The 26,888-nt window shown below is 41.8% G+C and overlaps 1 protein-coding gene across 1 annotated transcript in view; it reads right to left on the bottom strand.

Moving 5' to 3' along the window:
• ADAMTS2 (ADAM metallopeptidase with thrombospondin type 1 motif 2) overlaps positions 1–26,888 on the bottom strand; it is a 173,910-nt gene that overhangs the window by 23,066 nt on the left and 123,956 nt on the right. The window contains exons 5-12 of the mRNA XM_056502810.1: positions 25,062–25,145; positions 15,324–15,480; positions 14,369–14,474; positions 12,605–12,748; positions 10,561–10,693; positions 9,024–9,137; positions 2,027–2,172; positions 377–552 (exon numbers count right to left, since the gene is read on the bottom strand). Of these exons, the coding sequence (XP_056358785.1) occupies positions 377–552; positions 2,027–2,172; positions 9,024–9,137; positions 10,561–10,693; positions 12,605–12,748; positions 14,369–14,474; positions 15,324–15,480; positions 25,062–25,145 (1,060 nt within the window). The remainder of the gene's footprint in view (positions 1–376; positions 553–2,026; positions 2,173–9,023; positions 9,138–10,560; positions 10,694–12,604; positions 12,749–14,368; positions 14,475–15,323; positions 15,481–25,061; positions 25,146–26,888) is intronic.

The following is a 26,888-nucleotide window of genomic DNA, read 5'->3' as shown; positions in this document are numbered from 1 at the left end:
CCATACACACACACATGTTTTTACTCCCATATCCATTGACACCAAACTTCCTTTGCCTTCTTCTGTCACTCAGTGTCACAAGGTCCTTCTGCAGCTCTCAGAGTGCAGATCATCCTCCCATGCACCATTCCCTTTTATCTCATGGTAAATCCATTTAACTGCTGCCATTGGGGAACAGTGTCCAAGGTTTTTTTGAAAATCCAAGTACATTGTGTAAATTGAATCACTCAAACACTGATACTCACTGATCCCTCCAAACAACTCCTAACAGATTTAGGAGGCATGACTTCCTGGGAAGACATTTTACCCCTCCCTACATCATTTTTTATTCCTATTTGCAAGTGATTTTAGCTTTCACAGGAGTGGGGCTGCTCACCATCAACATGTTCATAGGGCAGCCAGTGGTGTTTGGTGTTCTGGTACTCGAAGTAAGGGTCCCACTGCCTGCACTGCTCCTCTCTGAAATCCTCCAGCTCCTTGGGGCACTCCTGGGTGTTGCACAGCTGGAACTCGTAGCTCGGCCCCACACACGTGCGACCTCCGTTGGCAGGGCTGCAGCAGGGAGAGAAACCCCTGGTTAGTTCTGCCATTATTTCATTAATCAGGTGTCCATCAAATCTTTTGAGGAGCAATTTGTTTCTCAGTCATGTGATGAAGCCAGGGCTGTATTTCTGTATGTACAAGACATATTTCCTTTTAAAACTCGCTGTCACTATTTAGCTGTTAAAAAGCAACTTCTGCAAGCAGAGGTTCAAACTACTTGATAAAGGCAAGAAAAGCCATTTTCTTGGTGCAGGCAGGAAAGGAAAGCCCAGCAGAACTCATTCACCCCTAATGCAGCAGCAAAGGCAGAACAGCCCAGCTTGGTGCTGTGCTGTGCACCACATCCCTGGCAGAGCTCAGGACCTGAAGCTGGGTTTGCACCCTCTCCAGGAAACACAGAAAACGTTTTCAATAACACATTGGGCTTTTCTGACATGCAAATAGGTTTTACAACTAAAACTGTGCCCATGATTATAAAGGTCACTTCTCTGTTGCCAAAGTAATAAAGGCTGAAAAGAGAGCTGGCAATTTTTTTCTTAATAGAACAATTTCCGTTGGAAAATGCTGCTTCATACAACTAAAAAAAAGAAACCCAAATCAATGATAAGATGATTTTTAATACTAGTCAAGTTCAATTGCTTTACCAACAAACTAAGAAATTCAATGTTAAAATATTCTCTCTGTTAAAATAATTTAATTCTGACAATTGCTTTAGTTCTTGCTGTTAGGATCTTGACATTTAATGATACCACACTAAGATAGCAATAATTACACATTTCATATCATTTGTACTAACTATACTTTACTTCCATTGTTACTGAAATGCAATCATTCTACATTATCTAGATGACCCATATGTAAGTTATTAAAGCAAGACAATTCAAAATTCCTAAATTTAACTCTGAGGAAGTTTCTGATCACAGGAGCTTTGTTACAACTTGGAATGAAAACAGTTCGAAAATATTTTAAGACCTTGTTGAAATATCCTGAAAGGTGGATTAAAGAAAACTTTTTAAAAGGTAAAAAAAAAAAAAAAATCCAGTAAATCACTGCTATTATTTCATACCCACATTTTAAAATGAGATATATTGGACCACAAACTTTTACTTATGCTTTACACAGCACTGTATCAGCACTTTCAAGCCTAACCAGTTTAATGGATGAATAAACTGAGAAGTAAAGATGATTCATGACTTGCTAAGGGCCAAAAGTAGAATTTCTGACAACTTATGCTATAGGTCAGATTTAATAAGCACCACTCAGCATCCTTTACTGCACTGCTGCACTGGTCATGCACTGAGGATCCTCCCCGTGCAGCCTCTGCACATCAGCTATGGGGTGTCACTGTGGGTTGTCACTGTGGAATGTCACTGTGGAGTGTCACTCTAGGGTGTCACTCACTGTGGGGTGTCACTGTGGGGTGTCACTGTGGGGTGTCACTGTAGGGTGTCACTGTGGGGTGTCACTGTGGGGTGTCACTTACTGTGGGTTGTCACACTGCCGTGTCCTGTACTTCACCCCGGTGCCGCACGTGCGGGAACAGGAGCCAAACTTGCTCCATGCCCCCCAGTGTCCATCCTGCTTCAGGATGTCTGGTGTGAGCCAGATGCAGTGACCTTTAAAGCAATGCTGAAAGAGAGAGTCAGATGTCACAATGATTAGATTATTTACTTACATCAGATGAGAAGCTGTTTACAACACACTATAATTTTCAGCACAAGTTCTGGATTTTTTTACCTCTCCAGTAGAAAGTAGAGGGACTTGCTGTCAGATTGTGCCCATGATCCCAACTCAGATTTTATAAACATACACGTGCAACATGCACATGTGTGCACGCAGGTTTCAAGCCAACCAAGTTTGTTAAACTGCTCTCAATGTTATATTTCCTCATCACCTGTCTGCAGCAGGGATATTGTTTAAGGGAAATGGCAGAATCCCAAATCTTGGAGGCTAAGAGTGACATCCTGCCTCCACTATTGCCTGCAGCCTCTGCAGGCAGCACTGGCAGGAGCTCTGCCACAGCACCATCCTGCCCAGCCACTCCCAAATCCACACACATATTCCTATAATAAATGCCATCAGCAAAGTGTCATGGAATTCAAGAAAACTCACATTGCAGACATTAATGCTATTAAATAAAAAGTTTTTAAGTGTCTCCCTGGAGATCTCATGGTAAACCTGACCAAAAAATCAGGAGGCATTCCTTAGGGACAGCCTTGGACAGTCCTACAGCTGCACAGTTCATCATGCCCTTCTCGCTTTCTCCTTTCTTTTACCTGGTTTTTCACACACTCATTTTACAGCAGTTGAAACACAAAATTTGCTACATTCCCCAAACCATTAAGGTATTTTTTTTTATTTCTTTGAGAGCCTTCATAGCTCCAGTACTGATCATCTCTACTGTCATTTCCTGTTACAGAAACCTGTTAATGTCTTTCTACCAATTTCTCCAGTCTCTAATCAAGGAATTTTTTTTCTCAGCTGAAGTCACAAAGAATTCTTCTTAAGGATCACAAGATTCTGGTCCCTTTCAGTACTATTTCTGCTTTCATAAAAGTCTACTGATGAAGTGTGGGTGCTGGAAAATATATTCCAGCAAACAAATGACTTTGCATGAGACTGCCACAGTTTGTCTGCGTTAACGGTTACTGCTGGGATGAGAGCTCTGGCTCAGGAGCACAGATGGCTGCAACAACAAGTGAAATCAGTCACTTACTTTCCTTAACATTCAAGTCAACAACAACATTTTACACAGCTTAACAAGCCCTGGAACGCAGGAATTTGGCAGGCTGCACAAGACAAGCATATGGCTAAATGCATGCTGCCAGCAAAAACAAAATCAGAAGATATATAACAGGAGAGCGTTCTTGAGCATAGAGCGATTAGTGATCTGGAAGGCAAATCTAAGAGTGAAGGATAATCATTAATCATGCTGAATTTAAAGAGAGAATCATTAGTAGAATGGTGACAAGGCACAGCTTACTGATTCGCTAATCTGCTCAGTGACTAGCTCCTTATTCATGCAATTTATTTTGGGGCTGATTTGGTTGGACAAGAAGAGAGAGTAGAAATTAGGTTTCAACTATTTTTTTCTTTCCCATGACTTCAGATATTCGAATTCAAAACCTATGAAATAGATGAGTTACCATAAAGCCAATTATACCAATCCTGCTCCAGAGCTGTAATGGGCAGATTTTTCTTAGATGTTTGACAGAAAAAGAGATAATTCAGCAAAGTGTGAAAGAAATGCAAAATCCTGATATGTCCTTTGCTTTTTTTTTGTTTAGAAGCTCAGGGCTGTACCCTTCGGGGACTGTTTACTTATGGCTTTAGAGAGGTTTGTTTGAACAAACAGTCTTAGTCGTGGGGCCCTGGGCAGCCTGGGGACCATTCAGCGGTGCGGGGGAAGCTGGCAATGGTTCAGCTTGTCAAGAGACATTTCAGCTGGCCTTGGAAGCAGATGTGAAGTGACAGCTCCTGATCTAGGCTTGCTCACACATCCTTTTATCAGGATGCTGCACCTCTCAGGTGTGAGTTCCACAGCAGTCACCAAAACCATTTCAGGAGTCATTTCACCTCTGTTCATTATGTGCTGATCCAGAATGCAGCGCTTGGACTCAGGGAGGACAGGGAGAGATGTGATGACACTGTGTTTCCCAGCCTCTTCTCCCTGTTTTAGTCAGGAATAGCAGACAACCTCTAATAAAGCCCCTCTCTGACATTAAGACTGGTTCCTGAACAGGAAGGCAAACATGGAAAAGTGTTATTGACTTTGCTGCATAAAGGGAAGAGCAGCACTGGTTTTTAGTGGAGAAGCTGGTCAGATGGTGATTGTTGGGAAGCTGAGGCAGAGCTATTAGGAGAGAAGCATTTGAGTAAAATGAGTCACCCCCAGCTCTGCCCTTTTTTGTGGGTTAAGATAAAAGAGTCTACAGAAAACAAAATGATTCACTAACAAATCTTGCTCTGGGCAGATCCATGCAAGAAAATGCATGAGAAGGTAAAACCAGAGACAGAGCAATCTCCAGTGTAATAAAGGAAGTTAAAGCCAACCCTTCCATTGCTACTACATTATCTACATAATGAGGTGGAAAAGAGCCAATTTCAAGTGCTATTCCCTTCATAAACAGGGGGTTTCACTTAAAGAATGAAGCATATGAAAGCAATTTTTTTTTAAATGAGAAAAAATGGGTAAATGTAAATTGTTTTCTTAGTTGAAGACAAGATGACTTCTTGCAGTCTCGCCTATTTTTCTGGCAAACAGGGCAGTCCAAAACAAGTGCAATTTCCAGGACAGGGAGCTTAAATTTCTTGCAGTAAAACATTCCACTGCTGTTTTCAGCAGTTCTTTGAAACAACTGCTGTGGATGCCAAAAAAAGAGCCAGTGTGTTCCTGTGGGCTTAGCACATCTCCAAGTCAATTTTCCAAGAAAAGACTTGAAGATCTTCTGTGGGTATCTGTAACTATTTTATATGGGGCAGCAGTGAGCACCTCTCCAACCTCCTCACTGGATGCTCCTCATCCTGCAGCATGGCTGGGGGTGCTCAGTTCTCCTCTCTCTCCTGAGGTCCCATCAGGATTGGGTTACTTATTTATTTGTATTCCCCATCACACACAGGCTGGCTTGCTCTGCTCCATCTGTTTGAGAATAATTAGTTGCATGGGATGAACTGAAAGTTCCAACACTGAGGACTACTCTGAGGCAGTAAAAGTTTCTTCAGTGGAGAATCAAGTGCTCTCCCTGTTTCTGTGGTGAGTAACACAGCACACACTCACCCATCTGTCTCCTGTCTCCGAGAGAAGCTGAGGTCAGCTTTCTCAGTGGGAAATTTACTGGATTGCTTTGAGTACACATTAGTGTTTTCAGAAACCTTTTTTCTTGGTCCATTTTTCTTCTCAAAAAATATCTATTTATTTCAATATTTAATCATTCCCTTCCTTTCCTGACAGAGTAAAAAAATCATTCCAAGTTTCACTTAGATCATCTCATTAGCACAGTGCAAGCAAAGAGAAGATCTGCTAGGTTTGTGCTGGATCCTTGGCACAGAAGCCAAATCCAAGATCAACATCAGCTTGGTTGGCAGGGGCAGCTACCAGGCTCTTACCTCTCTCCAAGAAAATAGAAAAAAAGGAGGCTCAGGTGGTGCAAACCTTGATGTTCACTGCAGCAAGCAGATGGACTCTGGCATGTGATCTCCCTGTGTGACTGATTCTGGGTTTTATTTCTACCCTGTGGAGAGCAGTTAGCTTCTTCAGCTGACATAAATGTCCCCCAGAAGAGTTTTATGTTTAAAAAATGAAATAACAAAATCTGATGATAGATTTTTGAAGTTTTCCTGCATTCAGAAGCTTGAGGCTAATGGTAGAACTGACAGAACTGTGTACAAGTAAATAAATTATCAGCTGACAGCATATGTTTTCTTTCCATCTACAGAATGCCGGGCAGAGTTAAGATTTGCACAGTTATGTCTTGTCTGCATGGTTTACTATAGCAATTTATGGAGTGTCTTTGACTCCACAGCAAGACTCTGAACCTCCATGTGCTTAACTTTACACACTGGAGTTATTTCATGGAAGGTAATGTGACCATTGCTGCATGATCAAAGCTTCACAAAACTGATAGAAACTTCCCTCTTGCTATTGAAAACTCAATCTGGTTTTAAAAAATCAAGCTGGGAGCAATATAAATTATTCTATTTCCTTTAGGATTCTATCAAAATAGTAGTTTTCTTTTCTCACTGGGAAGCTCCAGGAGAATATGTTATTCTTTTATTTTTATCTTTAAACCCAGCAAATTATTAGTTTGCTGCCAGTTAACGTAATGGTTGCTCAGTATCTCCATTTGCACAAGAAGACTTACTAAGAAGTTTTCAAAATGGCAGGACTTCACTCTTTTGGCAACTTAGTCCAAATAACCACAGGCACAGAAGAGCTCACAAACATTTACATAAATATACACTTATCTGTACACATACATACACACATATAGACAGCATTAGAAAGTCTCATCTCCCCTTTCAAAGGGTCAGGGCACAGCCTGGGTGTGCAGGCACATGCCCCTTCCCACCCTTCCTGCTGAAAATATGCTACAGATTTCATGTCTCCCACGTGGCTGTTCTTCCCCCTTGACCACCAGTTAGGAAGGAGGCAGCTGGGCTGGATTCTCCTCAATGGCACCTTGCTGAATTTGGGATCAGTTCTCAGTTATGTGAAGACCAGCCCAAGGTGAGAACATCCACGCACGTGTTCCCTCCCCAGCACCATTGACATTTCTGGCATCCTGCCCCCTCAGCTGCAGCACAGCCAGGATGTTTCTGTGACACATCAGCAGAGCTGTGATTGGTTTGAGCTTAAAATAGGCCCTGGGAATTAGTGGCATGAAATCATGAAAACTGCAAGTCTCTAAAGCGGGAAACGAATCTTTCTCAATCGACATCTTTAATTGCTTATGTTTCTGTACTTTTCTGGCATGATTCCAAAGAAAACAGGAGATCGTGTTTGAAAGTATTTTCATTTTTCTCAAGAGCTGATGAGGTATCCTGGGAGATGTACCTGAAAGGAAGCTGCCCCACAGCAACTGAGTCCCAGCTTTGGGCAGTAAATGCATTTTACAGCCCTATGCATTCAGGCAAGAGCCTCTGGTATTGTCCCAGTTGGTGAAGAGAGAGGACAGGGGAAGACAAAATCAAGGGCAGGGATGAAAATGAAAGGAACAGATGTAAAAGCATTGATCTGATGTATCTGTATTAAAAACACCAACATCTAATAAATACACTGGTCAAACACTGAGCTCAGATACATAAAGTCAGCTATATCACCTTCAGAACTCACACAATTTAAAAAAAACCCAAAACATTTTGTTCAGACTGCTGAGCCTTATCTAATAAAAGGGTTTTCATTTTACAATATTTTCTCAGGTTCTTCTGGAAGGTGGCAGCAAGTTTATTTATCAAAAAACTGGGACAGCTCCCTTGAGAATAAAACAGTCGGAGAGTCCTATCATCTACTGAAACTTCAGAATGTGCACATACTCTCTTGCATCTCTGCTGAGCTCAAAAGCCTGGCTGTCTGCACAGCTTGCTGAAGCCTTGGATCCCAAGTTCTAGTCCAAAGAAAATTTTTACAGCTGAGTTGCATAATATCCTGACAAACTGTTTATAATGGAAGCACTGACAGATCCTTAACTGTAGAGTTACAAATTCCTCTTTTCTCCTCATTTCTGTTCAAATACTAATATGAATGAATAGCTCAGGGAAGAGAGTGATGCAACAAAATGGAATATAACTGTATTTTTCAGATGGGGGTCATGAATATTTTTAATATAAAAATCAAGATAAATAAAAGGTATCCAAATATATTGTCTATAATTTTGGATTGGAACCTAATTCTTTTTTTTTTTGTTTTTTTTTTTTTTTTTGTTTTTTTTTTTTTGTTTTTTTTTTTTTTTTTTTTGTTTTTTAATAAGAAACAAAGCTTTTATAACAGGAATAATTTAATGAACAGAAAACCAGAACTGAGTGGTTTGCATAGGGCATGACTTGCTGGGGAATTAATTTAACATAATGTTTTCATAAAAAAGACTTTTCAAACCATAACAGCAGCTGCTAATATGGTTCATTTATCGCATAAATGATGTCATACACTGGGCTGTAAAAAAACCTTTCCAAGTAGCGACATCTTCCTCTCCCCCTCAGTCACTGCATCCAAAGCCCAGGGAAGCCAGATTTCTTTCATCAGACTTCAAAGGACTTGGAGTTTACAGAGCCACAGTGAGCAGAGTGTGATCTCCAGGGAGGATCTCTGGGGCTGGGAGCAGAGCTGAGCCTTTGCCACCTCACCCCATCCCTCACTGCTCCTCCCTGGGCTCTCCAAGCAGCCAACCCACCCGCACAGACCTGCCCTTCTCTGCTCAGCCCCTCTGTGCTGGGGGGGTTCTCTCTAGCTGGACTCAGCTCCCACATCCATCCTTTCCCTCTGGGAAGCTCCAGGGCTGTGGCTTGGCTGCACCTCCAGCCTCACTGCTCTCTGCACCCTGACCACAGAAGAGCTGTAGGAGAGTGGAAATTTCCCCATTTTTGTCGTTGCCATAGAGACTTGTGTGGTGCAGATACTGCCATGAGGTGCCAGAGTTTAATGGCCCCAGAGTGGCCATGCAGGACATGCCAGCCCTCATCCTTCCACTGCTCAGAATCACAGAATATTCTGAGTTGGATGGCACCCCCTGGAGGAATCATCAACTCCAGCTCTTGAGTGAATGGCCCCTACAGGGATCAACCCCATGTGCCATTAGCACCATGCTCTAACCAGCTGGGCTAATGCTCAGCACTTCACTGGCACTCAGGAGTTTGCCCCACATCTTAGCAAACCTCAGCTCCTCCAGACAGGTTCTTCTCTTGCTCCTCTCGATTTTGAGGGGAACATCCCCAGCAGTTCACAAACACACATGGACACACGTGGCACCCAGGGCAGCAGCTCTCACCTTGCCTGGAGCACACATGGTCCCGTCCAGCGGAGGCCCTTTCTTTGTTTTGCAGAAATAGGGGTTCTCAGGGTGGCTGCACCACAGCTGCTTGCAGGGATCAAATGTACGGAACTGGAACACAGGAAAAATCAGAGTGGATGATGTTTTGGGAGAGCTCCTGCTGGAAACTACTACAGAAGCTGCAGATGGGGGGTTCTGTCCCTAGGTATAAAATGCCAGCTGTTAGTGCTGATCCCTGAGGAACACGGATTGAATATTTGAGCATTCAGATCATCACTCTGAGGCGAGATCCCATCTGCATGCAATGGAATAAAGTCAGGCAAAAATAGTTTTACACAAGTGACCAACCAGTTTCCTCAAGCAGTGACACACACTGCCTTTTCTTACAGCTTCTCCAAAGTGGCTTCTTCATTCAGCAAACAAAGCAATAAATCCTTCTGCACCCATGGGAGATGGAAATGAGCTGTTCAGACTTTAGCTCAACTGTTGTAATCCCCTTCTCAGGGGGATGGAAATTTGAGATCAGGTACCAAATCCAATGAATAAATCAGCATTTTACCTACAAAGCAAAGGAGAGGATGGGAACCACCCACCACATAACATACTAAATCATAATGTCTGGACATGCTTTTGGCTATTCTGAACAAAGAAGAATAGAAAGCCTCCATCTCCTAGGCTCTGTAGGATGGCTGTAAGAAAAGATTATCTTTGGCTGGGACATTCTTCCAAGGCAGCATCAGAGGGAATTGTGTCAAGACACAATACTGCAGCTCATGCTCTAAGGGTTCTCATCCATTATCAAGGGACACTGCTCAGCACATATATTCCTGCAGATGGGAATGAAAGCAGAAATGTTACGTGTCAGCAGCTGCCAGCAGCTGAAAACATCTCTTTCAAACTAGTATTTTGTTCTACTTGAAGAGCTGGGGGTGGGAGGCACAGCCCTGCTGCAGAAGACTTTATCTTCTGAGGCCAGTCCCTGAGAATTGCACTAATCTTGCCTTGCTTTAAATTTAGACTTTGTCTCTTGTTTTCCTCATACATGAGAGCCAACCATGTCATCAAGAGTCCTTACAAGTTGCTTTACTCGCTGTCACACATATTTTCTCTTGCAAAATATCAAAATGCATCACACTTTCCATAAAATTGGATCATAAAAGCATGCTGCCCTGTGCTAACATCACAAGATGTGGCAGCAAATCCATCTCCTCCATCCTGGTGGGAGTTTAGGAGTGAAATAACCAGCTGCCAGCAAGAGGAGGCTCAATAACACAGCAAGTTTGTTTGCTTGACAACTACAGATTTTTATGAAACTACACAATAATTACTTCTGTAACTTCAGTTAAACAAAACAAGCAAAAACAAACCAAGAGATATTTAGAATAAAATGCATGTCAACATTCAGTTGTTAATCCTTGCTTGCAGCTAAGAGGGCACAATATCTTTCCCTGTGGGCTTCACTACGCTGTCCCTGTTAAGGACGTTTCAGAGCACTCCTGGATGAGAAGGAGCAGGAGCTGAGCTCAGCACTCACAGCTGTGCACATCATGTATCCCAGCCCGAAGTCGAAGCGGCACTGCTCGTTCATGGAGTAGTGAATGCCCGGCAGCTGCGGAAGGGAAGGCCAGTCGTGCTCGAAGGGATCGTCCCGCAGGCAGTCGTAGGAACTGCAACAGGCAAAAATTACAGGAACAGATGGGGCTGTGAGGCTTGCACACTGTTTGTGGTTTCATTGCCTTTTTGTTCCAAACAAAATAGAGCCTACAATTTCTCAGATGCTCGTCCTGAAAGCAGCTAATATTGCATTTACTCTCACATTCACTTTAGCATGTTGTATCCACCTTCAATGGATTCTATACATCTTTTTTTGAAGCCCTTCCATTGTAATTTCCATTTAGCTTGCAGGTAAATTCCTATCAGTCTCCAGGCTCCTTATGTGAAAGGAATCAAAGGAAGAATCCACATGAGACCAAGAAGAAAAGAAAGTTTAATTAATTTTCCATTTGTGGAATTTCTTGCTGCCTGCAGCTGTCTTTCAAGTGCAATTTCAAAAGCAGAGGCCAGGGTAAGCAGCCCAGAATATCATTGAACTTACAGTTTCCCTTTGTCCTCCCTGAGAAGCAGTGACTCATTTACAGACTTAACCTGTATTTGTTCTCTCCCTCTGCTTCTCCTGATTGCTCCCAACTCCATCCATAGTTTAAACTAAACTTACTTTCTGTGTGACCAACGTAGAGGTTTCTCCTCTGCTCCTAAGGAGTGAGGAGAGCCTGTAGAATTACATCTGACCAAGTCATGCCAGCACAAAGGACTGAAGCTAGTGCCACCAAATGGTTAACACAGTGTAAGTATTGGTTCATTCACAACAATCACAGTCCACAGCATCTCTGAAATGTCTCCCAGTTATTTAACAGACATGAGGACACCATACACGAGCCCATCCTGGCAATCATTAAGATTGCCTTGAAATTACCAATAGCTGAAAGCAGAATTTTGAGGTTAGATTTACTTCAAAGCAAATAATTGTTCTGCTTTGTTATAAGACATTTTAAAAATAGTTGTATTTAAAAGAAAGTAAAGCAGCCCTCTAGGCCAGATGATTTTTATTTAATGGCTAAAGCTCTGGAGGATCTTGCTAATTGAAACAATCACACTTCCCTCACAATGTTTTTATTCCTTATTGCCACACATAAGATATCTATGATAATACAAATACTGACAAAAAGACTGACTCATGTTTACTTAATGTATTTTGCTGCACTTTTTTCCTACTCATTTTCAGCTTTTGTTGGTTATGCTAGTAGCTTCCCCATATTATTTGGACAACTTTCACATAACAAGGGGAGGTTTTATTTTTCTGTAAGGAGGAAAAAAAAAAGATCATAAACAACAGAATTTGTCAGGGAACTCCTCCACAGGTCTAATGCCTGAAGTGTCAAATCCAAAAAGGAAGGCAAGGGGCATGGATGAAGCTGTTTAAACAGAAAGAAAAATTAACTGAAGAACTAATTCTAGAACCGTGTGTGCTCTTTAGATATCTACTAAAGTCAAGAAAAGCCCTGACAGTTAAAGGGCAGATTTTCCTCTCTAGGCAGCACCATCCTGTCACTGACAGATATCATAAGCAACAAATGGCAAGACAGACACAACAGTGCAGGGTAGCCAAGGCAGCCCTCAGTTAGAGGTTAGAGTAGGGAGGGAGGAAAGCTAGAAATGAGATTCACAACAGGGCCTTCCACCATCCCTGAGAGGAGCAAATACAGCCTTTTCAGTGGCCAGAAAATGAACAGACATAAATGAAATGAGAATAGTTTAGAATGGACTGACAACAAACAGAATGCGAGATGCAGAATTGTGGTAGAATTGTTGTAGAATTGCTGTAGAATTGTTCCAGCATGCTCCCTCTCAGTGTCCAGAAAATGAACAGACATAAATGAAACGAGAATAATTTAGAATGGGCTGACAGTGAACAGAACACGAGATGCAGAAATGTGCTAGAATCGCGGCAGCATTGTGGCAGGGCTGTTCCAGGATTGTCCCCAGGTGCTCCCCCAGGGAAGGGGAAGGGCAGTACTCACTGGAGGTAGCGGTTCAGCTCCTGCTGGCTGCAGCGGGACCAGTGGAAGCGGTGGAAGGCAGCCTGCACCAGGGGGGCCATGATGCTGCCCAGCCGCACCTCGTCCCCGCAGCGGTTCCCTTGGCCGTCGTGCTCCATCCCCAGCCTGCACACACAGAGACACAGAGCTGCCACGGGGGGCTCTGGCTGCCCCCGTGCTGCACCTGCAAGGTTCTCACCTCCCACGGCCCTTGTCCCCACCAGCAAAGTCATGAGGAGTAAGGCAGGGTGAGGCTGAAGCTAAAGAGCTCATCTGGAGTAACTCCCATATAGAAGGATTGACCCTTGAGGGTACTTTCATGTCATTAGCACAATCCACTTTCAAAAAATGCCCACAATCCACTAAATCCACTACAAATGCCTTTTTTGGACTTCTGTGCACATGCACATTTGAGAATCACTACAGCTAAATGTGAATCCATTTCTGAATTACTGAGCCTGCCCACCCTCCAGGAATACTAACAGAAATGTAGCCAGGCTCTATCTGGAGCTATTCAGGACTTTATATAACTTCTAAAAAAAATCACACTTTAGCTTAATTCAAAGTATTTTGCAACTGCAGACAAGTCCTTTGCATGGAAATAAAGAAAGGCATCACACAGAAAGCTAGTTCAGACAAGCTGCTGCTGCTGCTCAGGAGCAATCCCACATTGTTTAAATGTGAAACAGCCTGGAAAGTGGTGGATGCTTTCTAGAAAATTACCCCAAATTACAGATACTTTAAAATTTCTTTTTGGCTTCATTATGAATATATTTGTTCCTTTCCTTTGTTTGATCTTTTATTGCATTTTTAATTAGCACTATTGAACTAATCTGGGCAATATCTGTCCATGGTTAAACAAAATTAACAGATTGGGGCTGAATATGACTTGAGGGTTTACAAACTTTCTGCAGTGGTGTCTCTTCTAAAGCCCATGCTGTGTTCTTTTTATTCTTAATTCAAAAATTCTAGAATCAAATACTATCTGAGTCTCAAATAGGTGTCCCTGTCTAAGATATGCTTATTGTGATTTCAATAAATTGTGGCACTTTATTGTTAAAAAAAGAGAAAGGGCCTGAAGGCTTTCTTAGGAAAACAGAATAGATGGAAATTGTTCAGAAAAAGCCTTCTGGTAACTGTTACTCTACCAAAGAGAAAATGGGAAATCAGTGGGAGTTCTCTGCAGGGAAAACAAGGAAACTAAAAAGATCTGGGAGAAACCAAAGCTCTGACAAATGCTGCCCAGGCATTGGTTCAAATCACATCAATAGGTAAAATGATTACATTTTTTTATATGAGATATATAGAACAGTTGTAACTGCAGTGCTTGGCACCTTGCTTCTATACAGTACTGTTTCCTTTATCAGCAGTAACATATATAGATTATGTGCTTATTTCGTATGGATTGCTTGCAATGGTACTGTGTTCCACTGACTCTGTGAAATCATATTTCTTTATTATGGGCACTTTATATTTCCACCAGGAGACTACAATACATCATTCAATCTAGTCCCACAGCAGCCCTGGAAGACATTTTGGTATTAGTTCTTTTTTTCCCATTTGGAAATCCTGAAATATAAAGCTTAAGATCATAAAGAAAGCTTTGTGTGTGTGAGCTGAGACCTGAAACCAGAGCTAACCCTAAATATTGTTTCTTAACAATCAATTGCATCTGTCCAATGTCATCAGCATTTGTCTGTATCAAAAACCATTTAAGGTACAACCCAAATGTCCAGTTGTACTCACACATGACCAGTTTCATGAGCCACCACAAATGCAGATGAAAATCCATCTTCATGGTTGAGAGTGCAGCTTCGGACAGGATGGCACATCCCAGTGACAGGAGCATAGCCTGTGAGAATCACCAAGTGTTTCAGAAAACAAACAAAAACAGAAAAATCAACATGGTGGGAAGCTCTAGGGAGAGCATCTGTCCTTTGCTGTGACACAAGTATAGTTGAAGTGGTCCTCTCAAGACCTCTGCCCCCAAACATTTAACAATGTGCTCCTTCATCTATGAAACAGATGAAACCAGCCTGTTGAACAAATTAAAACTTTCTGGCTCACCAAGAAAATTATTGTCACCTCTTGGACTGCCCTACAATTTTTCTACTGCCTTTTCTAAGGGGATAAGACAACAGAGGCAAAGGACACCACATCCAGCTGTGTGGAGGAGCCCAATACCAGCCCCCAGGGAGCAAAGCCCCAGCCAGCTCTGTGTTGACAGCAGTTCTGGCCAACTCAAAATGAATGGAAAAGCTCTGAGATTTCTCCCCTCTGGTGAAAAACCTGATCTCACAGGAGGTAGAGGTCTGAAAAAGTGAAAAAGTGGGCAGCTCTTGGCCCTGCTGATCCAGACCTCTCCATAAAAACATTTCTTGCAATTCACCTGTAACACAGCAACAACTTTAGAGCTTTTAAAATACAAAATCTCTTTTTTAATCTTTGGGTGTTTTCAGGACTATTTACACATGGATCCCATTTTCTTGGTTTCAGTAAGAACACAGAAATGATCCAACAGGTAATCAGTAAGAAAGGATAAAATAGTAAGTGAAGCAGTTACAACTAAAAATGGCCCAACGCAGAGCTCTAGGGGAAAGCAAACATAGAGCACAGCTCAGCAAAAGATACACAATTAAACTTTACATGACTAGCCTGGCTTGGTGATAAATGCAAATGCAAAACAAGGCCAGACACACACCTTGCATGCCTGATGGACCGAAATCCTGCCTGGTGAGGAAGATGGCATGGTCGTGGTACTCGGCGTGCCCGGTGTCGGGTTTCTGCTGCAGGTACGCCCAGCGACACACGTTCTCCAGGCTTTGAGAGGGGTTCCCAATCTCTATCAGGCTCATGGACTGCAGTCACACAGGGGGAAAAGAAACACCAGGAGTTATTTATTAAAGTGGGGGCAATTTTTTTCCCAGTTTTTTCAGGCACTTGGCTAAACACCCCATTTCCATTACAAGTTTGTTCTTAATTAAGAGATACTTACATTTCAGAAACAAATTCTACTGGACCAAGAAAGCAAGAAAATAGCTAAGGTTCATGGTTAGACTGTGATTTCTGCCTTTAATGAGATCTAAGATATAAGTATATAATAGACAAGAGTATAAAATAGACAAGAAATAGAAAGATGGGTATTTTAATGACAAAACTGATACCTGGCTGTGCACTCTTATTATTTCTATGCCACCCTGGCATCAGCTTTCATCATTTTATCATCTCTTTACCATCACTTCCAGTCTGGATATACAGCTCCTGATGGGGCCCATGCCCCTTTTGGGACCACAACAGGTCTCAACCAGGAGAGACTGACCCAGTGCTGAGGAAGATCAAAGCCTGATCTTAGTGAAGCCTATCCCAACAACTGCAGAGAGCCTCTGTCCTGCTCATCAGCTGCTTCTGTCATGAAACAGAGCTGGTTAGGCTGTTCTGTCAGACCTTGGCACACTCCTGGATGCTCTGTCAGTGTAAAAGTAAGTGTACGTTTTCAGCTGTACTTGAACCATTAATTCCAGAAATGGACTTTTTCAGTGACTGTCTTTTAAATTGCATTTTCTTTATCCCATTACTCAGCTGAGGTTCATTCAGAAGGTAGAACACAACTTCCCCCTGTGGGATGCCATTCTCCATGTAAACCACGTTACCTGGGTGGTGAGCTGACACAGCCTGGCTGAGTCCAGTGAGCTGATGTGTTAGGTGAGGTGCAAAGGACAATTCTCTTGAGCAAGGAAGAGAAAGGCATTTTAAAATCCAACTATTACATTTGCCTCCTTTTTTTTTTTTTTTTTCCTTTGTTGGTTTTGCAGTAGTACTTTCTTAATGAGTTCCCAGCTAATTCTGCTCGATATTGTGCCCCTGCTAAGACTTTAGCAAGCCTCTTGTATGTGGGATACTCTAAAATGTATGACTAACTGACCTGTCCCAGGCCTTCCAGGATTTGTAAGAACTACAGATGTGAACCTGGCTTTTCATTTGCAAAAATTATATTACCATGACAACACTGTAATCATAACAAAAACCACTACAGTTTAGATGCTATACTGTACTGCAAGCTTTTGGCATTCCAAAATACTTAATGTAGAGCAAAACTTTGCCTAGAGCCAAAAATAAGAGAGAAGTAATACAATTCATGTTTAAATACAGATGTATTTGACGTGTCCTCTAATTGAATGCATGATGGAGTACACAGAGTATTGACTACATGAAAAAAAATCCTCAAAGGGTTGTGGAAGAACAACTGGAATTGATAAAATAAGTGTCTGCCAAACTGAGGTCTGATTTTGGCAAAACTAAGATATTACAATTCTGCAAATGTTCAGAAAAACAAATTTATAAACCAAATAGAGGCACAGTTTGGATTCTGATACCACTGTGGAATGAAAAAGTTGTAATATAATCCTGTGCTGGACCATGCTGCTTCCAGCCATAATTCCCTTGGAAATTGAACTAATAACTGTATTTTAAATGGTGGGACAGTTGTGGTGCCCTAATTGAATCTTTGTCTATTTATAAGAACAAACTTAAACAAACTTTGAGTCACTAATACAGGGCAAAATCTGGCTCTTCATGCAAAAATCCTAGTCAGTTAAACAGGGTTTGACTATTGCTGAGGTCTTTATTAACATCCATCAGTGGTAAAACAGAAACAAACAAGCAAACAAACACAACAGTTATCTATATCACCTCCACTCTTATTTCTCCAGAACTGCACAAAAAAGATCAATTCCTTCAAGGAGCTCAAAAAAAAAAAAAATCTGACTGCAAGATTCAGAAGCAAAGCACGCTGTAAAATGAAGTTGAGAAACCTCAAGTTTTCTAATATTTTCTGATGTTTGCTAATACTTCCTTATTTCATAATAACCTCCTTGTATACATTCTACCAAATGAAAAATCACATCATTTAAGACACATTGTTCAGCAAACAATGAAAACACACACCCCATCAATATATGCTTTGTTTAAGGGTATCCAATTATTTGCAAAGAAGTCCTGAATTTGCATGATCAGCAAAAAAGCATAGAAAATAAAATGTCAATTATTTCCTAATAACCACTGCTTTATAGCTTTCCTCTGTCATCTCTTCCCTGCCTGCTAAATCAAACTGTTTTCGGTGGAGTCCATCACAAAAGCAAAATATTTGTCTCTGAATGAACAAAGAGAGCAGGTTACAGCACTCCTCTGATGAACATGGAGTTTGCCAGAGGCCAGAGCAGTCTGGCTCAGCAAACCAGCAGCTCCTGTGGCTCAGGCACTGCACTGGCATCTGCAGTGAGCCAACACCTCCCTCACTGCACACTGAGCTCCACTCCAAGAGCAAAACCACAGGCTCAGTCCTTACTGAGTGAATGCCTACTTATCAAAACACTGATTTACAGTTTGTCTTCAAGCTGGTTGGACCAGCTGGTTAATGTGGAGCATTGTGGGGTTTTTGCATCCAACATTATAGAGACAAAAAAAAACCCTTTCACATAAAAGGCAAAACTGAGAACACACAACTCCTAGAAAACATGTTTCTGTTGGCCCAACTTTTTTTGCCAATGACACAATTTTAACATCAAGAAACTGAGCCTTATTGCTCTTTAAGTTGGGAAACAAGACATCCAGTAGGAAGTCAATTGTTTTGAGTGTCCATGTGCTACAAATGTAAGTAGCAAGTTGAGGGCCTGTAAGTGAGGAGGACTTCAAAGAGCAAGAGGAAACAGTCTGGCACTGAGCACTCAAATCATCAGGTCACTAATCCCTTGTCTTTCCTCACTGTAATGCAGCAGCCTGAAAAGAGAAACCCACTTGACTCATAGCAAATTTTCACCTGAACAAAAAAAAATTTACTTTCCACAATTTTCCAAAGACTTGAAAATCAGAAAGGCTTCAACAGTGCTAACAGGAAATATTGGATGGCCGGGGAACCATCAGTCTGACAGTGAGTCAAGCTCTCTGTGCTGTGCAACTGCACTGGCTGAGACCAAGGAACCATAAACACCATGGTCCTCTCCTCACAGTGGGCACTGGTATGGCCAAGGAAGGGAATTAGATGTAGTGTTTCCCTCCAAAAAACCTCCAAGGCTCCAGTGGTCTTTGGATCAAAGATTCCTAAGCCAGGCATGCCTTTATATAAAATTTTACCCACTTTCCCAGCTGCCTTGCCTTTACAGATAAATGCTGCTGTCTTGAAGAAAGTAGCTTAGGAGATCATAGGACCAGGCAGAGCTTGTTAGCAGGCAGGGCAGATGTCATATGTTTTAGAAGGATGTTGTCCAAAAATTACTCTTGTAGAGATATCAGATAACACTTAATAATATTTTCTTTTGGAAGTCAATGTGTGTTTCCTCAGAGCCAAACCCTTTATTAAATAGACAAAGCAAATGAGAAAGAGGAAAAGAGATGAGCTGTGTGCAGTAATAAGGGCTGAAAGGGAAAATCCCTCTTTGTCACACTGCAAACAGGGGAAGTTTGGGGGCCAGCATGGAGAAGAGGTGTAGGTGTTACTCTTGGCCAGCAAAGGGAACACACTGGCAGGAACTGCAGGTCCTGCAGCTGGCTGGGAGCTCTGACCTGGCTGGAAGCACCTCTTTCCAAGCAGGACAGCAAGCCTGTGGAGAGCATTACTCAGCTGATCAGCAGGAAAACTGCCAATGGAAAGAGAAACTTTCCTTCTCGCAGCAAGAAAAGCAAAAAATCTGTGAACTGCTGATGGAAACAGATGGAGATGTTGGCTAAGAAGTGGAAAGGGCTCAGCTGGGAAAACACCCCCCAGGCGAGGAGACACCACAGAGGGTGAGGAGGACAGTCTGCCCTACAGAACTGGCCATGGCCTTTTCTCTGGGAAACTCAACATCCACCAATGCTGCACATTTTCCTTCCTTTCTTTGATTCTGCCTTCATTTCTTCTCCACTCCCTTCCTTCTCAGATGGAAGTAGAAAAACAAAAACAAAACAAAACAAACAAATGAACAAACAAACAAAAAACAAAAAAATAGAAGACAAGTGAGTTGCTACTACCATTCATACAAAGAGGCAAAGCAGGCCAGTGAGAAATGGTTGAAAGCCAGAGGGGTCTCTGAACCTTCTTTGCTATCTGTCTTATCCTTTGGGAAGTTATCAGTTTTCTCATATGAACACACTGAAGAACAAGTCATTCATGAAGCTGACTGGAAAGCCCTTCAAATGCTTGTGGAGATTGTGAGGCAAGGAAGAAATATGTAATTTTTTTTTTTCTTTAACAATCTCAAAGATATCTTAGAAGAAAACTGCAAATTTAGCCTATACTCTACCAAAACTTTCAAGAATGTTCAAGCTGCCAGCCCATGTGAAAGACACACTGGTGTCACACATGGGATGGAATCTCCCCTTCAACAGCTGCTTTATTTATCTGATATTTGGCATCCCCCGGTACCACTTTGCAAAAGTGATGATGAGCAGGTACTTGATGATAACAAATTCAGAAATTTAGACTGGTCAGAAGCTTGGGACCTTTCCTAACTCATCCATTAGGTGGTGCTCCAAGAGAACCAACGGAGAAGGCTTTGCAGCTCTTCAGCAGCTCCAGGAGGAGCAGAAGTATTCTTAACATGACAGGCTTCAAACTATAGTAGGAAAAGTTGGACCACAGCAGTGCACACATTCAGGAAACAATTTAACATATGACTTTCTCCTCCTGAATGTGTAAAACACACTGTTTACATTGCTTCTACTTGGCACTTCTATTGTTCATTGGATATTGGATTCGAACTTCTATATTCTCTCATCCTGAACAAGACAGGCAAAAGATAAATAAATACAATTATTGAATGTCCATGGTAACCAAACTAACAAAAATAGCTCATTCAGCAAACTGTCATTTTGCATTCAAAGGATTTGTAAAGCTTTCTTATGGCACCAGTTTGTAAACATTTTTCATTCTCTAATTCCGTATAAATGTAAGCAGATCAGGAATACAAAGCACTGTTTATGCTATCAGCCAGCTCCACATTCTTCAAGGGCCCAACAAAATATACTGGGAAATTATAAGCTATAAGTCTAACATATAAATAAGGGAATTCAACAATTCACACAGATAAAAAAAGGAGGGGCAATATCTCTTTTCTTTATCCCATACAAAACATATGGAAACAGTGCAAAAATTCAAACAGCTGCCAAAATGCTACATCATATGTAGGTCCTGGCCTTGCAACTCAGCCTGTGCAGAACTGGTTACTGGATATGGCCAAATGCTGGGGTCAACAACTCCATCTTCAGAAACATTTGTAAGGTCAGGGCTTGATTCCTACTGATTCTTTCAGGTCTTCTGCATCTACCTGTGTCAGTGGAAGACTAGGATACTCAACTCACATTCGTGACCTAGTACAGGGAGAGGCTGGAGGGGGCTCAGGAAGATCTCAAAATATATAAATATCTATTGGGCAGGGAATAAAGATGACTGAGACAATCTTCCCAGAGGTATCCAGAGAAAGGAGATGAGGCAAAGGGCAAGAAAAAAAGCTTTTAGGAGTGTTACTGTAGCTTTGCCCTAAGAGTGGCCAAACGTTGGGAAGGGCTGTCCAGAGAGGTTACTGAGTCTCTGGAAATATTAAAAACCAAGCTGGACAAAGTCCTGAACAACCTCCTCCAGGTGACCTTGCTCTGAGCAGGGCAGCTGGACTAGATGATGTCCAGAGGTCCATTCCAAGCACAGCTGTTCCATGACCCTAATGTGCAGCTAACAGGTGCTCTCAGCCAGAGCCTTTCCTCCTTCCTGGAAGAGGCAGAGGTAAGTGGAGGTGCTCATCCCTTTCCCTCCAGGGAAACAGCAGGGTCAACTGCAAAATAGTAAGGACAAACACCAGATTTGAGGAATAAACCTGATTTGTGTTTCCAAGGCTGCCCTCTGGGAAACAGAGAGAAAGCAGAACCTAACTCAGACTGAACCAGCACTTCCATCCTGACTGAACCAAGAACATCTCCCCTGCTTGCCTCAAGCTTAGACATGAAAAGGTCAGATGGCAGAGACAAAGAGAGCATCATTTCATGAAAAGATCAAAGGTAAAGTCCTGTCCCACACGAAGGCAGCAGGGGCCCTGCTAATATCTCCGACATACAAAATTGAAAAGTCCTCACTTGAACAGTCCTGTCCTATGAGGTTGCAGGCATCCACCCCACAGTACCTTCTTCCTGAACTGCCATCTCAAAGTCCTTTAGGTTTTCTTCCCTCCCCTAAGCTATTTGAGAGGCTCTGCAGTGGTAATCTGGTTCTTCTTTACTCTGACCAAGTTAACACATGCTCAGAGTCCAACCACTTGTAAAGGTGCCAACACTGGTTCACAGTTTATGTAGGTTTTCTCTCCCTGCTGGCTGCATTTCCAGATGTCACAGAGCAGAGCCAGCATCCCTCAGCCCATCCCACCCTGCTCCAGGCTGAACCCAGGCCACTCAGGCTGTGCATGGTGCCAAAGGAGAGCTCAGGGCTGTCCTGCACTGCCACATTCACATTTCCCAGGAAAAAACCCTCACAAATCCTCCAATGGCTGCATTTATTGAAACCCCTGCAGCCCCTGCAAAATTCTTTCCAAGTGTTTTTTCATTAATCACTGTATTAATTACATCCATCCCTGGTACCCTGTGCTTTCCTCTGCACTGTGCAAGGGCAGCTCATCTGCACACAGAGTCACCATTGTCAATGGACAGAGCGTGGGGCTGGAGCCAGGAATTTATGAGGTCTCATCCCCAGCCTGCCAGTGGCCTTCCGTGTGGCCTTGGAAAATAACACTTAACATCTTTGTTTTTTTAGCTGCAAAATGGGAATAATAATCTTTATTCATCCACCTCAAAGAGGCGATGAGAGGATTTTATGCAGTGCTCAGTACTTAAATGTTTCCAAACAAATTTTAGAATAACCAATGAGGGTTTTTAAATGCATGCTCAGTTCATCTCTTGCAACCTCCTCTGCACTTGGTGCTCATGGCTGCTTTGCTTATTTCCTTGAGTATTCTAGAGCTAGTTGGATTACAGAGCTGTTACAACCAAAATAGATCTAAGTGGAATAATTTGCACAAACATTGAATTATATTAATCTCAAATGTATCCACAGTTGCCAAAATTTGGAACCAATCTTCCTACTACTGAAGTCAAAAAGGCAGAAGCAAACCAGCTCATTTTTTTCCCATTTGAAGAAAAATGCACTGCATGTACCCTATTTACTTATTTGCAGTATCCCATCACATCAGAACAGCTAGTGAATTTGGAAGTTAATGTCAAGAAAATGCAGAGAAATGCATGGTGGCTTCTGAGGCCAACACAGATATGGAGCAGCCTTTGCAGAACACATTTTTCTATCCTAATGATGGAATTGGTAAATGAGTGGGCAGCAGCAAGGCACAGCTGAAGCCTTCACATCAGCCTGTGGTACATCATTTGTTGGAAGTACCAAGAGAAAAGTGGGGAGTCAGGGAAGGGCTGGCAGCTCCTGCAAAGTCCTGCAAAGCTTCCCCAGCCCCAGCCCAGCCACACTCTGCCTGCTCCCCAAACTCACCACCCAGCCAGAGCCCAAGCTGGGGCTCTTGGCAGGGCCCAACCTGCCACCCCCTCAAAGTCCACTCACACAAAGTGCTAACTCAGTAAAACCATGCCAGATCTTTTGAATTAATCCCTGAAGTAATTTCAGCATGTGATCATTAAGGAATATCTTCTGTTTTTCCATCTTACCAGGGCAATTAATGCTATTCCTGAAATTACTGAAACTTCTGCATGCACAGCTGCCTGTGTTTCAGAATATTAAAAAATAAGTACATTTGAAAGAGTGGAGTACCTTCAAGCAAGAACCAGTGGAAGGTTGGTTGCTATGCAACTCAAGAATTGTCCATATTATTCTTATCAACAGATGACATATTGTATAAAATAATATAATCATCTAAAAAACCCCCACAATACAGTGGAAGGCTGTAGAGCCTAGGGTGTAGAATGGAGGGGTGGAGAATTGGCAATAGCTGAGAGTGCTGTCATAAACCTGACGTTGATGGTACATACTTCATCAATTACAGAACCATAATGTAATTATTATGATTATTTAAATGGCACCCTTGATAATATATATAAATTGCCTGCAGTGAAGCAAATGAATCTGAAGATATTAACTCCATGCTTTCAAAAGAAATGCTTACTCAAACAAGACTCAAACATTTTCATGTTGTGAAGCCAATCACGCTGCTTCATTCATGCACTGCCTTAGCTTGTACACACACTCTGCTTAATACTATGTATTTTGAATATGTATTTTCCTAAAAATTGTTAGTGATGGTGTGTGGGATAGTAAAATATCCAAGGCTTTGTTCAAATTCCTCAGAACAGGTTCAGAAAGTAAGAACTATAGACTGCTTCTCTTTGCTTTTCCACTACTAAATTATCCCAAACCTTTAAAGAAAAATCTCCTCACCTTCTACTCCCTGGTACTAATCCTCTGATCAGGATCTTTAAAAATATGAACAGGATGTATTCTTATAAAGCCATGGTATGCAGGTTCCCACATAATAAAGTAGAGAAGCTCTGGAACTACATGTTTTAGATCTACTTTTTACTATTTTTAGAAAGCTATAGATTGTCTTTCATGTAAACAAGAATCAGATATGGAAATGCAAGAAAAAATATCTTTAGGGCAAGCTTGTGATAGCAGAATTATTCCACTGAAACAGGACAACTCAGAAGCTAAAGCATTGTCCCCTGCAGACTGTGTGTGTAGAATCCAGCACAGAATATCCACAAGCAGGTTACATTAAAATCACACATCCTTAACCAAAGCAGTTATCAGCATACTTAAAATGCCCTGTTCCTTTTTCCATGGAATCTGATGTTGACTTGGCAATAACAGGACACCGGTACTGAACAGATCAATATTTTGAAACCCTTTCCACAGAAACTGAGAGAAAGGACACTTGGTATTTTTAATTACAGATTTGATCTGCAGAGCTCTTTCCTTCTGGCCCCTATTCCACTGAACACCCATTTAACTTTAAGCACATGTGTAGTTCCACTGATAATAAGCACAAGTATAAATGAGTTCTTAGAAAGACACTGCAGCCCACAGCATTTTGCAGAGCTGACCTTGTGTTTACTGTTACTTACATACAGTTGAACCAGAACACGTTGTGTTTTCTTTAGGAACTAAAATGTTCTCTATGATTTATAGACTATTCCAAACAAATCTGAAAAGACAGACTGCCAGAGCTAAGCAGTAACTTCAAATGACATAGGGAAAACCCAGAAGAAATGGAAATTATTTAAAATGTAAAGTTTAAATGATAAACATATATATAAATGTGGAAGTTCTTTAGATTCACAGACTAGTAAGGATAATTTACATAGACTAAAATACAAAACAAATACATGTCCCCAGTAACTGCACTGTTTATTAAAGAATGAAGTCTATAGAAATTGATATCCTCCATTTAAATTAACCTTTCCTTACCTTGCCGTAGCTCAGCAGGATTATCCTCACCAACACAACGTTAATGTGAGCACCCAGGGACTCATCATGATAAATTTCATTAACCTGCAAAAGAGTTCAGTGCTTTAACAATGGTAACTGTGAAGGCAGTGATATAGTCAGTACTTTTTTATGCTCTGTCATTAGGCCAGACACCACTTTGTGATCATATTTAAAACATGAAAAATTCCACTAATGAGAGAGGGAATGTTTTTTTTTTTTTTTCAAACTCTGTTGTAGTCTCCCAATAGGCCATAATTTATGGAATCATTTAAAATAAATATAATACTCAGAGATCTCAGATTAACAGGTGCCAGTCTAATTGCACTTGGAGGTATCATGGTGCACCCACACAATGCAGCTGAGCTGACCCATGTGTGCCCACTGGAGTCTGGAGCATGGCAATCCAGGCAAAATCCCAAATCTCTCTCTGCTGAGCAGGACCATGCACAGGGAAGGGGATGAGTGAGCAGAGAAACAGGACCTCTCTCCTGAGAGCCATTCACCAGCTCAGCTCAGCTGCACCCTGCAACTCTTCCATCTGGGACCCATCACATCACACTCTGCCAAGAGGATGTGCCTCCCCCAGAAAGCTGGTCAGGCACACGGGCTGGCTTTATTGTGTGTCAAAACTCATCAGTGTTAAACTTTGCATGTAGAACATAAGCTAAAAAATGCCAGCAGATTTAAATTTTTTGTTTGTTTGTTTGTTTGTTTTTTATACCAGAGCTACATAACTGAACACCCTCATGAGGAAATCACCCCAGAAGCACTGAAAAGAAAACTGTAAATAAAGAGTAGAGAATGAAATGTGAACGAGTTATTATTTCTTAGGAAACACTGCTACAAGCAAGCTGGGCAAATATTAACTGTTAACAAGGCTGATTTAAGTATTCAGTGATGAAGACTGCATGAGACTTGGCCAAATGGCAGGGGTTTAGCTTTACAAATTAGAAGAGGCAGATGAAATCCCTGCAAGGCAAGTTCCTTCCCTAAAACCTCCTTCCCTTGGTAAAGGTTACACCAAACTGAACTGTTTTGCTGGCTGGACCTAGATTTCATTTATTCCTGCAAACTAGATTCATTACTTCAAGCTAATAAATAACTTTCAGGGAACCTTTCATTTGAAACATGGTAAATAATGTCCTGCTACTTCAATCAGCCCCAGTTTTAATGGCCCATATTTTATCTCTTCAAAAACCATTAAAATTAAATACATCAGTGTAGGTTTTGCTAAGCAATCCCCACTGACATTTTAAAGTGAATTTTAATTAATTTCATCAGTATTTTTTGACAGAAGAGCCTTATTTTATGCCTGGTAGGCATCCAAGTTTTCAGCAGTCCTGGGTGTCCTGCTGAACCACAGCTCCAGGAGGAGGCTCCCACCCTCCAGGGCACCTGGGGGACATTCTGGGGGATGCCTGGGATCCAGCTCGTTACTGGCTGATGAACAATCAGATCTTCAGATTAGGATGGTGGATGAGGAGCCCATGGCTATGAGTGGCTCCAGGGGCTTCTGTTTCCATTGTGGGGTAGCAGGAGCTGATTATGTTCAAATCTGGTTTGTAAACAACCCCTCTAGAAATCAGATCATCTCTTTGCATGTTTAAAAAAGACTTCAGAAGACTAAGTTTATATTCTGAAATTTTAAAAACTCTCTTATTTTTAGTTTGAGGACCATTGCTCAACACAGATTATAAAGAGGTAAGACATAAACACATTTTGTTTTACAAAAATTCTTTCACTCAGGAAAAAGACCCTTGAATGCTGTCAAGGGAGGCAGGGATATTAATTTGTCTCCCTCTTTGT

This window comes from Oenanthe melanoleuca, chromosome 13 (genome assembly GCF_029582105.1).
Source record: "Oenanthe melanoleuca isolate GR-GAL-2019-014 chromosome 13, OMel1.0, whole genome shotgun sequence".
NCBI lineage: Eukaryota > Metazoa > Chordata > Aves > Passeriformes > Muscicapidae > Oenanthe > Oenanthe melanoleuca.
This window is presented reverse-complemented; position numbering and strand designations above follow the sequence as displayed.